General features: G+C 49.5%; 1 protein-coding gene across 2 annotated transcripts in view; it reads left to right on the forward strand.

Annotated features, from left to right (window-relative positions):
* LOC134358960 (solute carrier family 35 member F3-like) overlaps nt 1-15583 on the forward strand; it is a 94955-nt gene that overhangs the window by 46956 nt on the left and 32416 nt on the right. The window contains exon 1 of one of the 2 annotated variants that reach the window (XM_063071688.1): nt 3506-3731. The exons of the other annotated variant lie outside the window; for it this stretch is intronic. Within the exon in view, the coding sequence (XP_062927758.1) occupies nt 3656-3731 (76 nt within the window). The 5' untranslated portion in view covers nt 3506-3655. Of the gene's footprint in view, nt 1-3505; nt 3732-15583 lie in introns of those variants that run through there. 2 annotated transcript variants of the gene reach the window in all.

Genomic DNA, 15583 nt, shown 5'->3' on the forward strand with positions numbered 1-15583 from the left:
TGCTGTGCTTGACTGTGGAGCCACTTAATGCTCAGTTGTTACAAGAATGAAATCTTACTCGTTCGTTGATTGGAGTCATAACCAGATCCAGAAAAGAAGCAGTGGTGATTACGGCAGATATTATGTGAATGTTTCATCAGGTTAAAGTACCAGTGGAAGATGCAGACCTACTTGGTTTTCCCTGATGGTCTTATGATGACCTCAGCCAAGATGTGGTGAACTTTAAAATGGTGGTACATCTCTTTGGAACAACTTCATCACCGCGTTTTGCCAATTTTGCTCTTAGGAGGTGGGCAGAAGACAGTGAAAAACAATTTAGCCGTGAGATGGTGGATGAGGTTTTGCTTTGTTTCCTTGTTGATGACTGTCTAATATCAGTGTCCTCTGAGGAAGAAGTAGTGTCTCTCTATCATGACCTTGAATCCATTTGTGTCAAAGGCAGTTTTCGACTCATGAAGTGGATAGGTGACATACAAAGTGTGCTATCTGTACTACCAGAAGAGCAGAGAGCCAAAGACATGAAGGATTTGGACTTGGATCAAGATATGCCTTTGGTGACAGGGTACTGGGTGTGCAATGGTGCATTCAGTCTGATACTTTCAAGTTTAAGATTATGATCCAAGATAAACCACTCACCAGAAGTGGGGGAAGTCCCCCTCATAGTTAGTTCCATCCATGACCCCTCAGGAATTTTGAGTCCTGTAGGTGTTATCTGTTAAGAAGATCCTACAAGACCTATGTATGTAAGAAAAGGCTTGTTTGGGATGATGCTGTAGTTGCTCATGAGTAGACAAGTTGGCTGGAGAACTTTGTCATTTGGAAGACTGAGGTTGCTAGATGTTTGAAAACCTTGCATTTTGGTGAAGTTACTGTTGCACAGTTACATCGCTTCACAGACGTGAGTGGAGATCGCTACAGAGTAATGACCTACCTATTGTTGCATGACCTATGTTCACAGGTGCACAGTGCTTTTATCTTGGGAAAATCCAGGGTAGCTCCGTTGAAGTCAGTTTCCATTCCTATGAAGCTCATTGCTGCTGTGATGGCAATCCAGATTGATACATGGTGGAGGCACATGCAGCTTCAGGACTCCGTTTTTTGGACTGATAGTACTTCTGTGCTGAAATATATCAATAATGAAATTTCCAGCTTCCGAATATTTTTCGCTAATAGAGATTCAGAAATCCTTAAGGTCTCACAGGTATCTCAATGGAATTATGTGAATACTTCAAGCAATCCAGCAGATGTGAACTCCAGAGAGTAGCATCTTTAGACACAGGTTCCTTTGTTAATGCACTTCGATGCATTGTAGCAAGATGAGGACAGGTTCGTGAACTGTGCTCTGATAATGTGACAAACTCTGACTAAACCCCTTGGCTGGCTCACATCATGGAGGAGCATGGGAGAGATTGATCAAGTTGGTAAGAAAAGTTTTCAATTCCGTCATGAAGGTGCAGAACCTTGACAATCTTCTCACAGTTCTTTGTGAAGTAGAGACTATTACCAATGGTAATCCAATTACTAAAAAATCAATGACTTGGAAGTGTTAACACCCAACCGTCTGTTGTTTCTGAAGACCTCACCATCCTTACCATCAGGAGAGTTGCAAATGGAGGATGTTTATGTGCGTTGTAGATGGAAGCAAGGCCAACACATGTCAAACTTGTTTTGGAAAAAGTGAGTCAAGGAGTATTACCCCTGCTCTCAGAAATGATCGTGTATAAGATGCAATTTCCTGCCAGGAGATATTGTGCTTACAGTTGATGACACAGTGCATTGAAACTTATGGATCAGCGGAAGAATCATTTAAGTTTTTCCAGACAGAAGAGGATTTGTGCGACAAGATCAGGACCAGCTGTTTGGATCTGAAGGTACGTCATACAGGATAACTCCCCGTGCTAGGTCTCTAACAGTGGTATTGGTTCGTTCAGCTGGCCGCTACAGTTGTCAAACAAAGAAGTATCACACCTGGCTGACTCGAACTTTGCCTTCTGTGGACAAGCTGATTCTGAATTCACACAGCCAGGTTTCCCAGAGTCCTATGCCTCCTGACTTTCTGAATGAGTCTACCATGGGGAAACAAAGTCAAATGCCTTAGCAAAATCCATACACACCACATCCACTGCTCTGCCTTCATCACTGTGCTTTGTCACATCCTCAAAAAATTCAGTCATGCTCCAGAGGCACGATCTACCCCTCACAAAGAACGGCCATGGAGTACAAGTTCTCTGGAAGTCGTGGGCAGTGAAGAAAGTGTTTAGCATGCTGTCCATCAGACAGGGCACTGAGTATAAGAGTGGGGACATCACCTTGCAGTTCTTCAAAACATTTGGTGAGGCATTGTGTACATTCTTGGTCTCCCTATTTTGGGAAAGACATCTTTAAGCCGGAAAGAGTGCAAAGAAGATTTACAAGAGTTTTACTGGGACTTGAGAGATTGGATTATATGGTAAGGCTGGACAAGATAGGACTTCATTCCTTGAAATGTAGGGTTGAGCTTATATAGTTGTATGAAATTAAGAGAGACATAGACAGGGTAAGTACAGTCTTTTTCCCAAGGAAAGGGAACTAAAACCTAGAAGTTTATGGTGAGAGGGGAAAGATCTAAAAGTTAGAGGTGACGGGGGGGGGGGGGGGAAGAGGGTGATCAGTATGTATATGCAATGAGCTGCCAGAGGAAGTGGTTGAGGCAGCTACACTTACAACATGGGAGCAGAATTATGCCACTTGGCTCCACCAGTTCCACCATGGCTGATTTATTTTCCCTCTCAACCCCATTCCCCAGCCTTCTGCTTACTAATCAAGAACCCATCAACCTTCACTTTAAATATACCCAGTCACCTGGCCTTTGTGGCAATGACTTACACAGATTCGCCCACTCTGGCTGAAGAAATTCCTCCTCATATATTTAGACACCTACGCGGATAGGAAAGGTTTAGAGGGATTTGGGTCAAACGCAGGCAAATGGGACTAGCTCAGGGAGGCATCTTGGTCAGCCCGGGCGAGCTGGGCCGAACAGCCTGTATTACTCTGGGACTCCACCGTGTCTCTCTGTCGTAAATAAACATTCTCCCAGTAACCGGCCCGCGGGGAAAAGTTCTCCCCGGATTGATTTGGGATTGTGCTGTGTTTACGGCGCCTGTTTTCCCGACCCCGGGACGAGAACTGCCCAGTTTGAGGGAAGGGGGCGGGAAAAGCACTCTCCCTGCCGCTGATGGGCTGGCTCCGCTGTGTTTTTCCCAGGAATGGGTAGCCGCAGGGAAGGGGGCGGGGGCCGAGGCCGGGCTTCAGTGCCGGAATACCTGGTGTGAGCAGGACTTCAGTGGAGGGAGGGAAGGAGGCGGAGGAAATGATAAGGGCTAGCAGCATTGCACCAAGCGGACGAACCATTCCCCCCCGCTGCCGGGCGCTGCATCTTCCCAAAGAAGGCACCAGTTATGTGACGCCTTTTGATTACAGCAAACACTCAGTGTGTGCATGTGTTTGTCAGTGTGTCGGTGATCTACCGGGACACACAAACACACACACACGGAGACACGCCGAAGAGGGTGACTGCGAAAGGCTGTAGACTGCATCTCCTCCCGTCTCTCTCCTCGGCCGGTCAGTGGTATGCGGGCTGCACTCGCTCGGATTCTGCCCTTGAGCCGGGATCAGGATGAAGAAACATTCGGCCAGGGTCGCCCCCCTCACCGCCTGCAACAGTCCGGTGCTGACCCTCACTGAGGTGAAAGGTTTGTAGCCAGAATTACAATGGTGTTGAGGATAGCGTGAAGCAGCCGAGGGGGTGGCTGAGGGTTCATCAGCGTTTATGTCTGAGGTCACAGATAAACAATAGCGTTAGGGGTGATGAGCGAATGTTCTTTCGAGTTAGGAGCAGTTTCAGTCCAACTCTTGAGTCCAGCTCTGCAAGAATGCCATTATTATGGTAATATCACGGCGATCGCGTTTAATAAGGCATTTCATTCTGTGTTTCACGCACCGATACTGCGATAACTCAAAGCATTAATTTGCAGATGAACAGTTCCAATAATCCCAGCAATCACATTATTATAGTGATGCTCCCGGATTTAATGTTATTATGTTACAACGTTTTAACATGTAGTACTAATTAATATGTATTACTGTTAATCTGTGCAACTATGATAAGATTAACATGAAAAATAGAGTTCTCATGCAAAGCATTAACCTGTGATTTTTTTTACATATGGCAATGAGAAAACAAGTTGATCGGTGATATAAAGTTGTGACAATTCATTAACATTTTGATACAATGCTATTAAACATTGATCTTTAAGTATGTCGCTATTAACATAAAATCGATCACATGTAAATGTGTTGGAAACAGATTGATATACAGAATACTCTGAGGCAAATATGCAACACACTGATACTATGATACATCAGAGAGTCTGACAATCTGCTACTAAGATGTGAAACAGTCTGGTAATACTGCGTTTGCCGGGAATATTCTGGTAAAAATGCCTAATGCTGTGACCATGTCAATCAGTCAGAGTGATAACCAGTGTGACTATGATTCTAATATATCTATCAGTGATATTGATATGTAGAGCACAGCACGGAATCAGGACCTTCAGCCCATCTCGTCTGTGCTAACTAATCAACGAATTTAACAGGTGCACCACACTTGATGTTACATATACAGTGTATGACAAACACATTGTAGCAATGATATTAATATGTATGAGATACACTGTTATAATCAACAATTATAACAGCAGTACTAAAAAACAAGTTTATGACAAGACATTTATGACAGAACATAGAACAATACGACACCGTTCAGATCCTTTGCCCACGATGTTGTGCTGACCTATAAAAACCACTCCACGATCAACCTAACACTTCCCACCTACACAGCACATAACCCTTCATTATTCTTCCATCCGTGTGTCTATCTAAGAATCTCGTAAATGCCCCTAATGTATCTCCTTCTACCACCACCCTCAGCAGTGCATTCCAGACACTTACCACTCTCTGTGTGAAAAAAAACTACTCCCAACACCCCCCTCCCCCGGGAAAAAGTTGCTGGTTGTTCACTCTATGTCACTCATATACTTCTGTCAAGTTGTTTCTCATCCCCCATTGCTCCAAAGAAGAAATCCTTAGCCTGCTCAACCATTCCTCATAAGACATGGTCTCTAATTCAGGCAGCATCCTGTAAATCTCCTTTGCACCCTCTCTAAAATTTCCACACCCTATAACGAGGTAACCAGAACTGAACACAGGAAGTGAGGTCTAACCAGAGTTTCATAGAACTGCAACATTACCTTGTAACTCTTGAACTCAATTCCTTGAGAAGTGAAAGAAGGCACACCAGACACCTTCTTAACCACCCTATCAATTTGCACGGCAACTTTAAAGGATTATGGATGTGAACCCCTAAGATCCCTCTGTTCCTCTATGCTGCCATTAACCCTGTACTCCATCTTTAAGTTCAACTTTCCCAAGTGAATCATCTCTCACTTCTCAGCCCAGCTCCACACTCTCTCAATGCCCCATTGTAACCTACAGTACAACAAACTTCTGCACTCACCAACCTCCGTGTCATCTGCAAATCTGTCAACAAAGGCACTGTGGCAAGTGTCTGCTACAGTAATATTGCACACCACTGTGAGATGAACATATATTGTCATGGAAATCAAGTGGACAGCCAGAGATTGTATTTCCCGGGCTGGAAATGCCTAATTTGAGGAGGCATCATTTTAAGGCGATTGGACGGTATCAGAGGTAATTTTTTTATGCAGAGAGTAGTGAGTGCGTGGTATGTCCTGCCAAGGGGTGATGGTAGAGGCAGTTACATTCAAGGCATTTAAGAAACTCTTAGATACGCACCTGGATGGTAGAAAAGTGGAGGGGTTAGATTGATCTTAGAGTATTTATGTAGACTTTTAGAGATGCATCACAGTTACAGGCCCTTCCAGTTCAATGAGTCCGTGCGCACAGTTACTCCCATGTGACAGATTAGCCCACTAATCCATACGTCTTCGGCGTGTGGGAGGAAACCGGAGTACCCGGAGGAAACCCATGCAAGTCACAAGGAGAACATATAAACTTATTACTAACAGCAGCATGAATCGAACCCGGGGTCACTGGCTGTAATAGTGTTACTCTAACCACTACGCTACCATGTCACCCCAGACAAATAGCAGAGGATGATTATAAAGCTAGCACACATCATGGGTCCAAGGGCCTGTACTTTACTGCAGTGTTCTATGTTCTAAGTGGCAGCAACATTGGCACGTGCAACACCTTCACCAGGATGTTATGAGAGGGCACCGTGATACTGGATTGTATGCCCCAGTGAGTGATGCTAAAACTGTTCCGTTCAGACAGCTGTCTGGAGAAGGAGGAACCAGCTGTTGCTCGTTCACGTTATCTTTATAAAATGCAGTTACGTAGCATTCTGAATGTAGTAAAAGCTCTCATAACTTTGATGGAGCACCATTGATTTTGGAGCAGATACCCAAAAGCTGAGGCCAAGAGGCAGCATTAATGAGTCTCCAGAGGAGGGTGGACTGTGTTGCTCTGAAGGAGAAGCAAGGGAAGTGCAGAGGTTTGCAAAGGGACTTCCAGAGCTCAAGGACACAGTGCAGTGGTGGAGCCATGGAATCTGGGCTAGTGTCAGGAGCCAGGACAGGAGGAGGGCAGAGATCCTGGGGTGGGGGAGGAGATCAGGGAAAGGGGTGAGCCAAGTCCTGAAAGGATTTGAACAGAGTTTTAAAAGTAAGCTGTTGGGAGCCAGTGACTGAAACCTGTTGGAGCTTACAGGGGTGGTGGACACAGCCCGAGGCAACATACACACAGTGGGCACTTTGTTAGACAGCAACTAAAAGCATGCAGACATGGTCAAGAGGTTCAGTTGTCGCTCAGATCAAACATCAGAATGGAGAAGAAATGTGATAAAGTGATTTTGACTGTGGAATAGTTGTTGGTTCCAGATAGGGTGGTTTGAGTATTTCAGAAACTGCTATTCTCCTGGGATTTTCATGCACATCATTCTCTAGAGTTTACAGAGAATGATGCAAAAAACTAAAAACATCCAGTGAGTGGCAGTTCTGTGGGTGAAAATGTCTTGTTAATGACAGAGGTCAGAGGAGAGTGGCCAGACTGGTTCAAGCTGACAGGAAGGTGATGGTAACTCAAATAACCATGCATACAACAGTGGTGTGCAGAACAGCATCTCCGAATGCACAGTACGTTGAAACTTGAAGTAGATGGATGATGGCAGCAGAGGACGAGGAACACACAGTACATTTAGTGGGCACTTTTTTTAGATACAGGAGGTAACTAATCAAGTGGCCACCGAGTGTATAAATATTTACAGGTTTAGATACTGACTTGACTTTTCAGGTGTCTGGGAGATAGAAGTGGCAGAGATTGTCTTCCACTGAAGTCTGTTTGGGTTGTGAAATATAAACTTCCAGATGCTCACCAAGAGAGAGATAGTGTGTGTGGTGTGTGCGTGTGTGCACCCCCTCCAGCCTGATCACATCCCGAACCTGCAACCACTGAGACCCAACCCTCACAAACTGCTGGAGGAACTTGTCAGGTCAGCCAGCATCTGTGGAGATGAATAAACAGTGGATGTTTTGGGCCGAGACCTTTCTTTGGGGCTGGAAAAGAAGGGGGAGAAGAGAGAATATCAAGGTGATAAGAGGGGAAGGAGTACGAGCTGGCAGATGATAGGTGAGACCAGCTGAGAAAGGGGGAGGGATGAAGTAAGAAGCTGGGAGGTGATAGGTAGAAAAGGTAAAGGGCTGAAGAAGAAGGGATCTGATAGGAGAAGACCTTGGGCTATGGGGGAAAGATTAGGAGGAGGAGAACAAGAGGGAGGTGATGGGCAGGTTAGGAGAAGAAAAGGTGTCAGAGCTCTGAGTACCAGAATGGCAATGGGGAAAAAGAGAAGGGAGAGGGGGAAGATTACTGGAAGGTAGAGAAATCCATGCTCTTGCCATCAGGTTGGAGGGTATCCAGATGGAATAGGAGGTGTTACTCCAACAACCCGAGTGGCCTCATCGGGGCAGTCGAGGAGGACATGGACTGACATGTCAGAATAGGAATGGGAAGGTGAACTGAAATGGGAGGTCACCGGGAAATCCCACCTTCTGTGGCAGATGGTCGCATGTAAAATGTTAGAGATACTCAGCAAGTCATGCGGCATCTACAGAGAGAGAGAGATAAATGTCACCTGGCAAAGGGTGGTGAGAGTAGAGGGCAGAGGTTGAAGGGGATAGGATAAATGTTTAAAGAGGACCTAAGTGACAACTTCTTCACCCAGGGAGTGGTCTGAATATGGGATGAGCAGCCCAAGGAAGTGGTTGAGGCAGCTCTGATAAAAACCTGTGAACGACATTGGGACAGGTATGTGGTTAGGAAAGGTTTGGAGGGACACAGGCCAAATGCTGGCAAATGGTCAGCATGGTGTGGTTGGGCTGAAAGGCCTGTTTCTGGGCTCTGACTCAACGATGGGGCAGGGATGGAGTCAGAGCCTACTGGGATCAGGGATGGAGTCAGACCCTGCTGGGATCAGGGATGGAGTCAGACCCTGCGGAGATCAGGGATGGAGTCAGAGCCTGCTGGGATCAAGGATGGAGTCAGAGCCTACTGGGATCAGGGATGGAGTTAGACCCTGCTGGGATCAGGGATGGAGTCAGACCCTGCTGAGATCAAGGATGGAGTCAGACCCTGCTGGGATCAGGGATGAAGTCAGACCCTGCAGAGATCAGGGATGGAGTCAGACCCTGCTGGGATCAGGGATGGAGTCAGACCCTGCGGAGATCAGGGATGGAGTCAGACCCTGCTAGGATCAGGGATGGAGTCAGACCCTGCGGAGATCAGGGATGGAGTCAGACCCTGCTAGGATCAGGGATGGAGTCAGACCCTGCGGAGATCAGGGATGGAGTCAGACCCTGCTGGGATCAGGGATGGAGTCAGAGCCTGCTGGGATCAGGGATGGAGTCAGACCCTGCGGAGATCAGGGATGGAGTCAGACCCTGCTGGGATCAGGGATGGAGTCAGAGCCTGCTGGGATCAGGGATGGAGTCAGAGCCTGCGGAGATCAGGGATGGAGTCAGACCCTGCTAGGATCAGGGATGGAGTCAGACCCTGCGGAGATCAGGGATGGAGTCAGACCCTGCTGGGATCAGGGATGGAGTCAGAGCCTGCTGGGATCAGGGATGGAGTCAGACCCTGCAGGGATCAGGGATGGAGTCAGACCCTGCTGGGATCAGGGATGGAGTCAGACCCCGCGGAGATCAGAGATGGAGTCAGACCCTGCGGAGATCAGGGAGGCCGAGGAGTGGCAATGCCCAGGAAACCTACAGCCCTGAGCAGACGGGCAGCACGGGGACTGGTGCTGAGACAGTGCGGGGGGGGGAGGGGGTCATGGGGACTGGTGCTGAGACAGTGGTGGGGGGGTCATGGGGACTGGTGTGGAGACAGTGGGGGGGAGTCATGGAGACTGGTGCTGAGACAGTGAGGGTGTCATGGGGTCTGGTGTGGAGACAGTGGGGGGTCATGGGGACTGGTGCTGAGACACTGGGGGGGTCATGGAGACTGGTGTGGAGACAGTGAGGGTGTCATGGGGACTGGTGTGGAGACAGTGGGGGGTCATGGGGACTGGTGCTGAGACACTGGGGGGGTCATGGAGACTGGTGTGGAGACAGTAGGGGGGGTCATGGGGACTGCTGTGGAGACAGTGGGGGGTGTCAAGGGGACTGGTGTGGAGAGTGGTGGGGTCATGGGGACTGGTGCGGAGACAGTGGGGGGTCATGGGGACTGATGCTGAGACAGTGAGGGTGTCATGGGGACTGGTGCTGAGACAGTGGGGGGTCATGGGGACGTGCTGAGACAGTGAGGGTGTCATGGGAACTGGTGTGGAGACAGTGGGGTGGTCATGGAGACGTGTGGAGACAGTGGGGGGTATCAAGGGGACATGTGGAGACAGTGGGGGGGTCATGGAGACGTGTGGAGACAGTGGGGGGGGTCATGGGGACTGGTGTGGAGACAGTGGGGTGGTCATGGAGACTGGCGTGGAGACAGTGGGGGGTGTCAAGGGGACATGTGGAGACAGTGGGGGGGGTCATGGGGACGTGTGGAGACAGTGGTGGGTTCATGGGGACTGGCGTGGAGACAGTGGGGGGTGTCAAGGGGACTGGTATGGAGACAATGGGGGGTCGGGGGCAAACGTACCATGGGTTGGGTCCGCTCAGGTGGGAGCTGAAACCACCAACAGTCAGGAAACACGTTTCAAGTCTGCCTGGGTCTTGCAAATCTACGAATAGATAAAGATCACAGGTCGTTGAGTGGACATCCAAGAGTGTGAACAATATGATCACTCACCCCTCATGATGACGATGGGGATCTCGGTTCATTCGCCCCTCACAATGACGATGGGGATCTTGGTTCATTCACCCCTCACGATGACAATGGGGTCTAGGTTCATTCACTCCTCACGATGACGATGGGGGTCTCGGTTCATTCACCCCTCACGATGACGACGGGGGTCTCGGTTCACTCACTCCTCACGACGACGACAGGGGGTGTCGGTTCATTCACCCCTCACCACGACGACGGGGGTCTCGGTTCATTCACCCCTCACAATGACGATGGGGATCTCGGTTCATTCACTCCTCACAATAGCGATGGGGGTCTCGGTTCATTCACTCCTCACAATGACGACGGGGGTCTCGGTTCATTCACCCCTCACGATGACGACGGGGGTCTAGGTTCATTCACCCCTCACGATGACGATGGGGGTCTCGGTTCATTCACTCCTCACGATGACGACGGGGGTCTCGGTTCATTCACTCCTCACAATGACGATGGGGATCTCGGTTCATTCACTCCTCACGATGACGACGGGGGTCTCGGTTCATTCACCCCTCACGATGACGACGGGGGTCTCGGTTCATTCGCCCCTCAGAACGACGACGGGGGTCTCGGTTCATTCACTCCTCACAATGACAATGGGGGTCTAGGTTCATTCACTCCTCACAATAGCGATGGGGGTCTCGGTTCATTCACCCCTCATGACGACAACGGGGGTCTCGGTTCATTCACCCCTCACGATGACGACAGGGGTCTCGGTTCATTCGCCCCTCAGAACGACAATGGGGGGTCTCGGTTCATTCACTCCTCACAATGACGATGGGGGTCTCGGTTCATTCACCCCTCACGATGACGACGGGGGTCTCGGTTCATTCGCCCCTCAGAACGACGATGGGGGTCTCGGTTTATTCACTCCTCACGATGACGATGGGGGTCTCGGTTCATTCACTCCTCACAATGACGATGGGGGTCTCGGTTCATTCACTCCTCACAATGACGATGGGGGTCTAGGTTCATTCACTCCTCACGATGACGACGGGGGTCTCGGTTCATTCGCCCCTCAGAACGACGACGGGGGTCTCGGTTCATTCACTCCTCACAATGACAATGGGGGTCTAGGTTCATTCACTCCTCACAATAGCGATGGGGGTCTCGGTTCATTCACCCCTCATGACGACGACGGGGGTCTCGGTTCATTCACCCCTCACGATGACGACGGGGGTCTCGGTTCATTCTCCCCTCAGAACGACGATGGGGGGTCTCGGTTCATTCACTCCTCACAATGACGATGGGGGTCTTGGTTCATTCACCCCTCACGATGACGACGGGGGTCTCGGTTCATTCGCCCCTCAGAACGACGATGGGGGTCTCGGTTTATTCACTCCTCACGATGACGATGGGGGTCTCGGTTCATTCACTCCTCACAATGACGATGGGGGTCTCGGTTCATTGACTCCTCACAATGACGATGGGGGTCTAGGTTCATTCACTCCTCACAATGATGACGGGGATCTCGGTTCATTCACCCCTCATGACGACGACGGGGGTCTCGGTTCATTCGCCCCTCAGAACGACGATGGGGGTCTCGGTTTATTCACTCCTCACGATGACGATGGGGGTCTCGGTTCATTCACTCCTCACAATGACGATGGGGGTCTAGGTTCATTCACTCCTCACGATGACGACGGGGGTCTCGGTTCATTCGCCCCTCAGAACGACGACGGGGGTCTCGGTTCATTCACTCCTCACAATGACAATGGGGGTCTAGGTTCATTCACTCCTCACAATAGCGATGGGGGTCTCGGTTCATTCACCCCTCATGACGACGACGGGGGTCTCGGTTCATTCACCCCTCACGATGACGACGGGGGTCTCGGTTCATTCTCCCCTCAGAACGACGATGGGGGGTCTCGGTTCATTCACTCCTCACAATGACGATGGGGGTCTTGGTTCATTCACCCCTCACGATGACGACGGGGGTCTCGGTTCATTCGCCCCTCAGAACGACGATGGGGGTCTCGGTTTATTCACTCCTCACGATGACGATGGGGGTCTCGGTTCATTCACTCCTCACAATGACGATGGGGGTCTAGGTTCATTCACTCCTCACAATGATGACGGGGATCTCGGTTCATTCACCCCTCATGACGACGACGGGGGTCTCGGTTCATTCGCCCCTCAGAACGACGATGGGGGTCTCGGTTTATTCACTCCTCACGATGACGATGGGGGTCTCGGTTCATTCACTCCTCACAATGACGATGGGGGTCTCGGTTCATTGACTCCTCACAATGACGATGGGGGTCTAGGTTCATTCACTCCTCACAATGATGACGGGGATCTCGGTTCATTCACCCCTCATGACGACGACGGGGGTCTCGGTTCATTCGCCCCTCAGAACGACGATGGGGGTCTTGGTTCATTCACTCCTCACAATGACGATGGGGGTCTCGGTTCATTCACTCCTCACGATGACAATGGGGGACTGGTTTTGTTCATTGTCTCACAATTTCGATGGGGGTCTCAATTTCAGGAGTGCACAACAGACACAGAAGCTCATCAACCCACCTACCCTTCCTGCTTCAGCCAACCCCTCAAACAGCTCAAAGAGCTGAACTGCCACCAATGCCAGTTCAACTCATCTGTGTCCTGTGTGGAAACTCCATACCGGCCCTGTGGTGTGAATCCACACTCCAGTTGTTCCGTCTGCTTCAAATCTACAATACATGTGTGAATCCACAATCCCACTGTCCTGTGTGGAAACTCCATACCGGCCCTGTGGTGTGAATCCACACTCCACTTGTTCCGTCTGCTTCAAATCTACAATACATGTGTGAATCCACAATCCCACTGTCCTGTGTGGAAACTCCATACCGGCCCTGTGGTGTGAATCCACACTCCACTTGTTCCGTCTGCTTCAAATCTACAATACATGTGTGAATCTACAATCCCACTATCCTGTGTTGTGTGAATCCACAATCCCCCTGTCCTATATTGTGTGAAACCACACTCCCTCTGTCCTGTGTAGTGTGAATCCACAATCCCTCTGTCCTGTGTTGTGTGAATCCACAATCCCTCTGTCCTGTGTTGTGTGAATCCACAATCCCTCTGTCCTGTGTTGTGTGAATCCACAATCCCACTGTCCTGTGTTGTGTGAATCCACAATCCCCCTGTCCTGTGTAGTGTGAATCCACAATCCCACTGTCCTGTGTTGTGTGAATCCCCAATCCCCCTGTCCTGTGTTGTGTGAATCCACAATCCCCCTGTCCTGTGCTGTGTGAATCCACAATCCCACTGTCCTGTGTTGTGTGAATCCACAATCCCACTGTCCTGTGTTGTGTGAATCCACAATCCCCCTGTCCTGTGTAGTGTGAATCCACAATCCCACTGTCCTGTGTTGTGTGAATCCCCAATCCCCCTGTCCTGTGTTGTGTGAATCCACAATCCCCCTGTCCTGTGCTGTGTGAATCCACAATCCCACTGTCCTGTGTTGTGTGAATCCACAATCCCACTGTCCTGTGTTGTGTGAATCCACAATCCCCCTGTCCTGTGTAGTGTGAATCCACAATCCCACTGTCCTGTGTTGTGTGAATCCCCAATCCCCCTGTCCTGTGTTGTGTGAATCCACAATCCCCCTGTCCTGTGCTGTGTGAATCCACAATCCCACTGTCCTGTGTTGTGTGAATCCACAATCCCACTGTCCTGTACTGTGTGAATCCACAATCCCACTGTCCTGTGTTGTGAGAACCCACAATCGCCCTGTCCTGTGTTGTCTGAATCCACAATCCCTCTTCCTGCATTGTGAGAATCCACAATCCCACAGTCCTGTGTAGTGTGAATCCACAATCCCACTGTCCTGTGTTGTGTGAATCCACAATCCCACTGTCCTGTGTTGTGTGAATCCACAATCCCACTGTCCTGTGTTGTGTGAATCCACAATCCCCCTGTTCTGTGCTGTGTGAATCCACAATCCCACAGTCCTGTGCTGTGTGAATCCACAATCGCACTGTCCTGTGTAGTGTGAATCCACAATCCCCCTGTCCTGTGTTGTGTGAATCCACAATCCCACTGCCCTGTGCTGTGTGAATCTACAATCCCACAGTCCTGTGTAGTGTGAATCCACAATCCCACTGTCCTGTGTAGTGTGAATCGACAATCCCACTGTCCTGTGTTGTGTGAATCCACAATCTCACTGTCCTGTGTAGTGTGAATCCACAATCCCACTATCCTGTGTTGTGTGAATCCACAATCTCACTCCCCTGTGTTGTGTGAATCCACAATCCCACTGTCCTGTGTTGTGTGAATCAACAATCGCACTGTCCTGTGTTGTGTTAATCCACAATCCCTCTGTCCTGTGTTGTGTGAATCCACAATCCCTCTGTCCTGTGTTGTGTGAATCCACAATCCCACTATCCTGTGTTGTGTGAATCCACAATCTCACTCCCCTGTGTTGTGTGAATCCACAATCCCACTGTCCTGTGTTGTGTGAATCAACAATCGCAATGTCCTGTGTTGTGTTAATCCACAATCCCTCTGTCCTGTGTTGTGTGAATCCACAATCCCTCTGTCCTGTGTTGTGTGAATCCACAATCCCACTGTCCTGTGTTGTGTGAATCCACAATCCCCCTGTCCTGTGTTGTGTGAATCCACAATCCCCCTGTCCTGTGCTGTGTGAATCCACAATCCCACTATCCTGTGTTGTGTGAATCCACAATCCCACTGTCCTGTGTTGTGTGAATCCACAATCCCCCTGTCCTGTGTAGTGTGAATCCACAATCCCACTGTCCTGTGTTGTGTGAATCCCCAATCCCCCTGTCCTGTGTTGTGTGAATCCACAATCCCCCTGTCCTGTGCTGTGTGAATCCACAATCCCACTGTCCTGTGTTGTGAGAACCCACAATCGCCCTGTCCTGCGTTGTCTGAATCCACAATCCCTCTTCCTGCATTGTGTGAATCCACAATCCCACAGTCCTGTGTAGTGTGAATCCACAATCCCACTGTCCTGTGTACTGTGAATCCACAATCCCACAGTCCTGTGTAGTGTGAATCCACAATCCCACTGTCCTGTGTAGTGTGAATCCACAATCCCACTGTCCTGTGTTGTGTGAATCCACAATCTCACTGTCCTGTGTAGTGTGAATCCACAATCCCACTATCCCGTGTTGTGTGAATCCACAATCTCACTCCCCTGTGTTGTGTGAATCCACAATCCCACTGTCCTGTGTTGTGTGAA

Source organism: Mobula hypostoma, chromosome 2, assembly GCF_963921235.1.
Source record: "Mobula hypostoma chromosome 2, sMobHyp1.1, whole genome shotgun sequence".
Lineage (NCBI taxonomy): Eukaryota > Metazoa > Chordata > Chondrichthyes > Myliobatiformes > Myliobatidae > Mobula > Mobula hypostoma.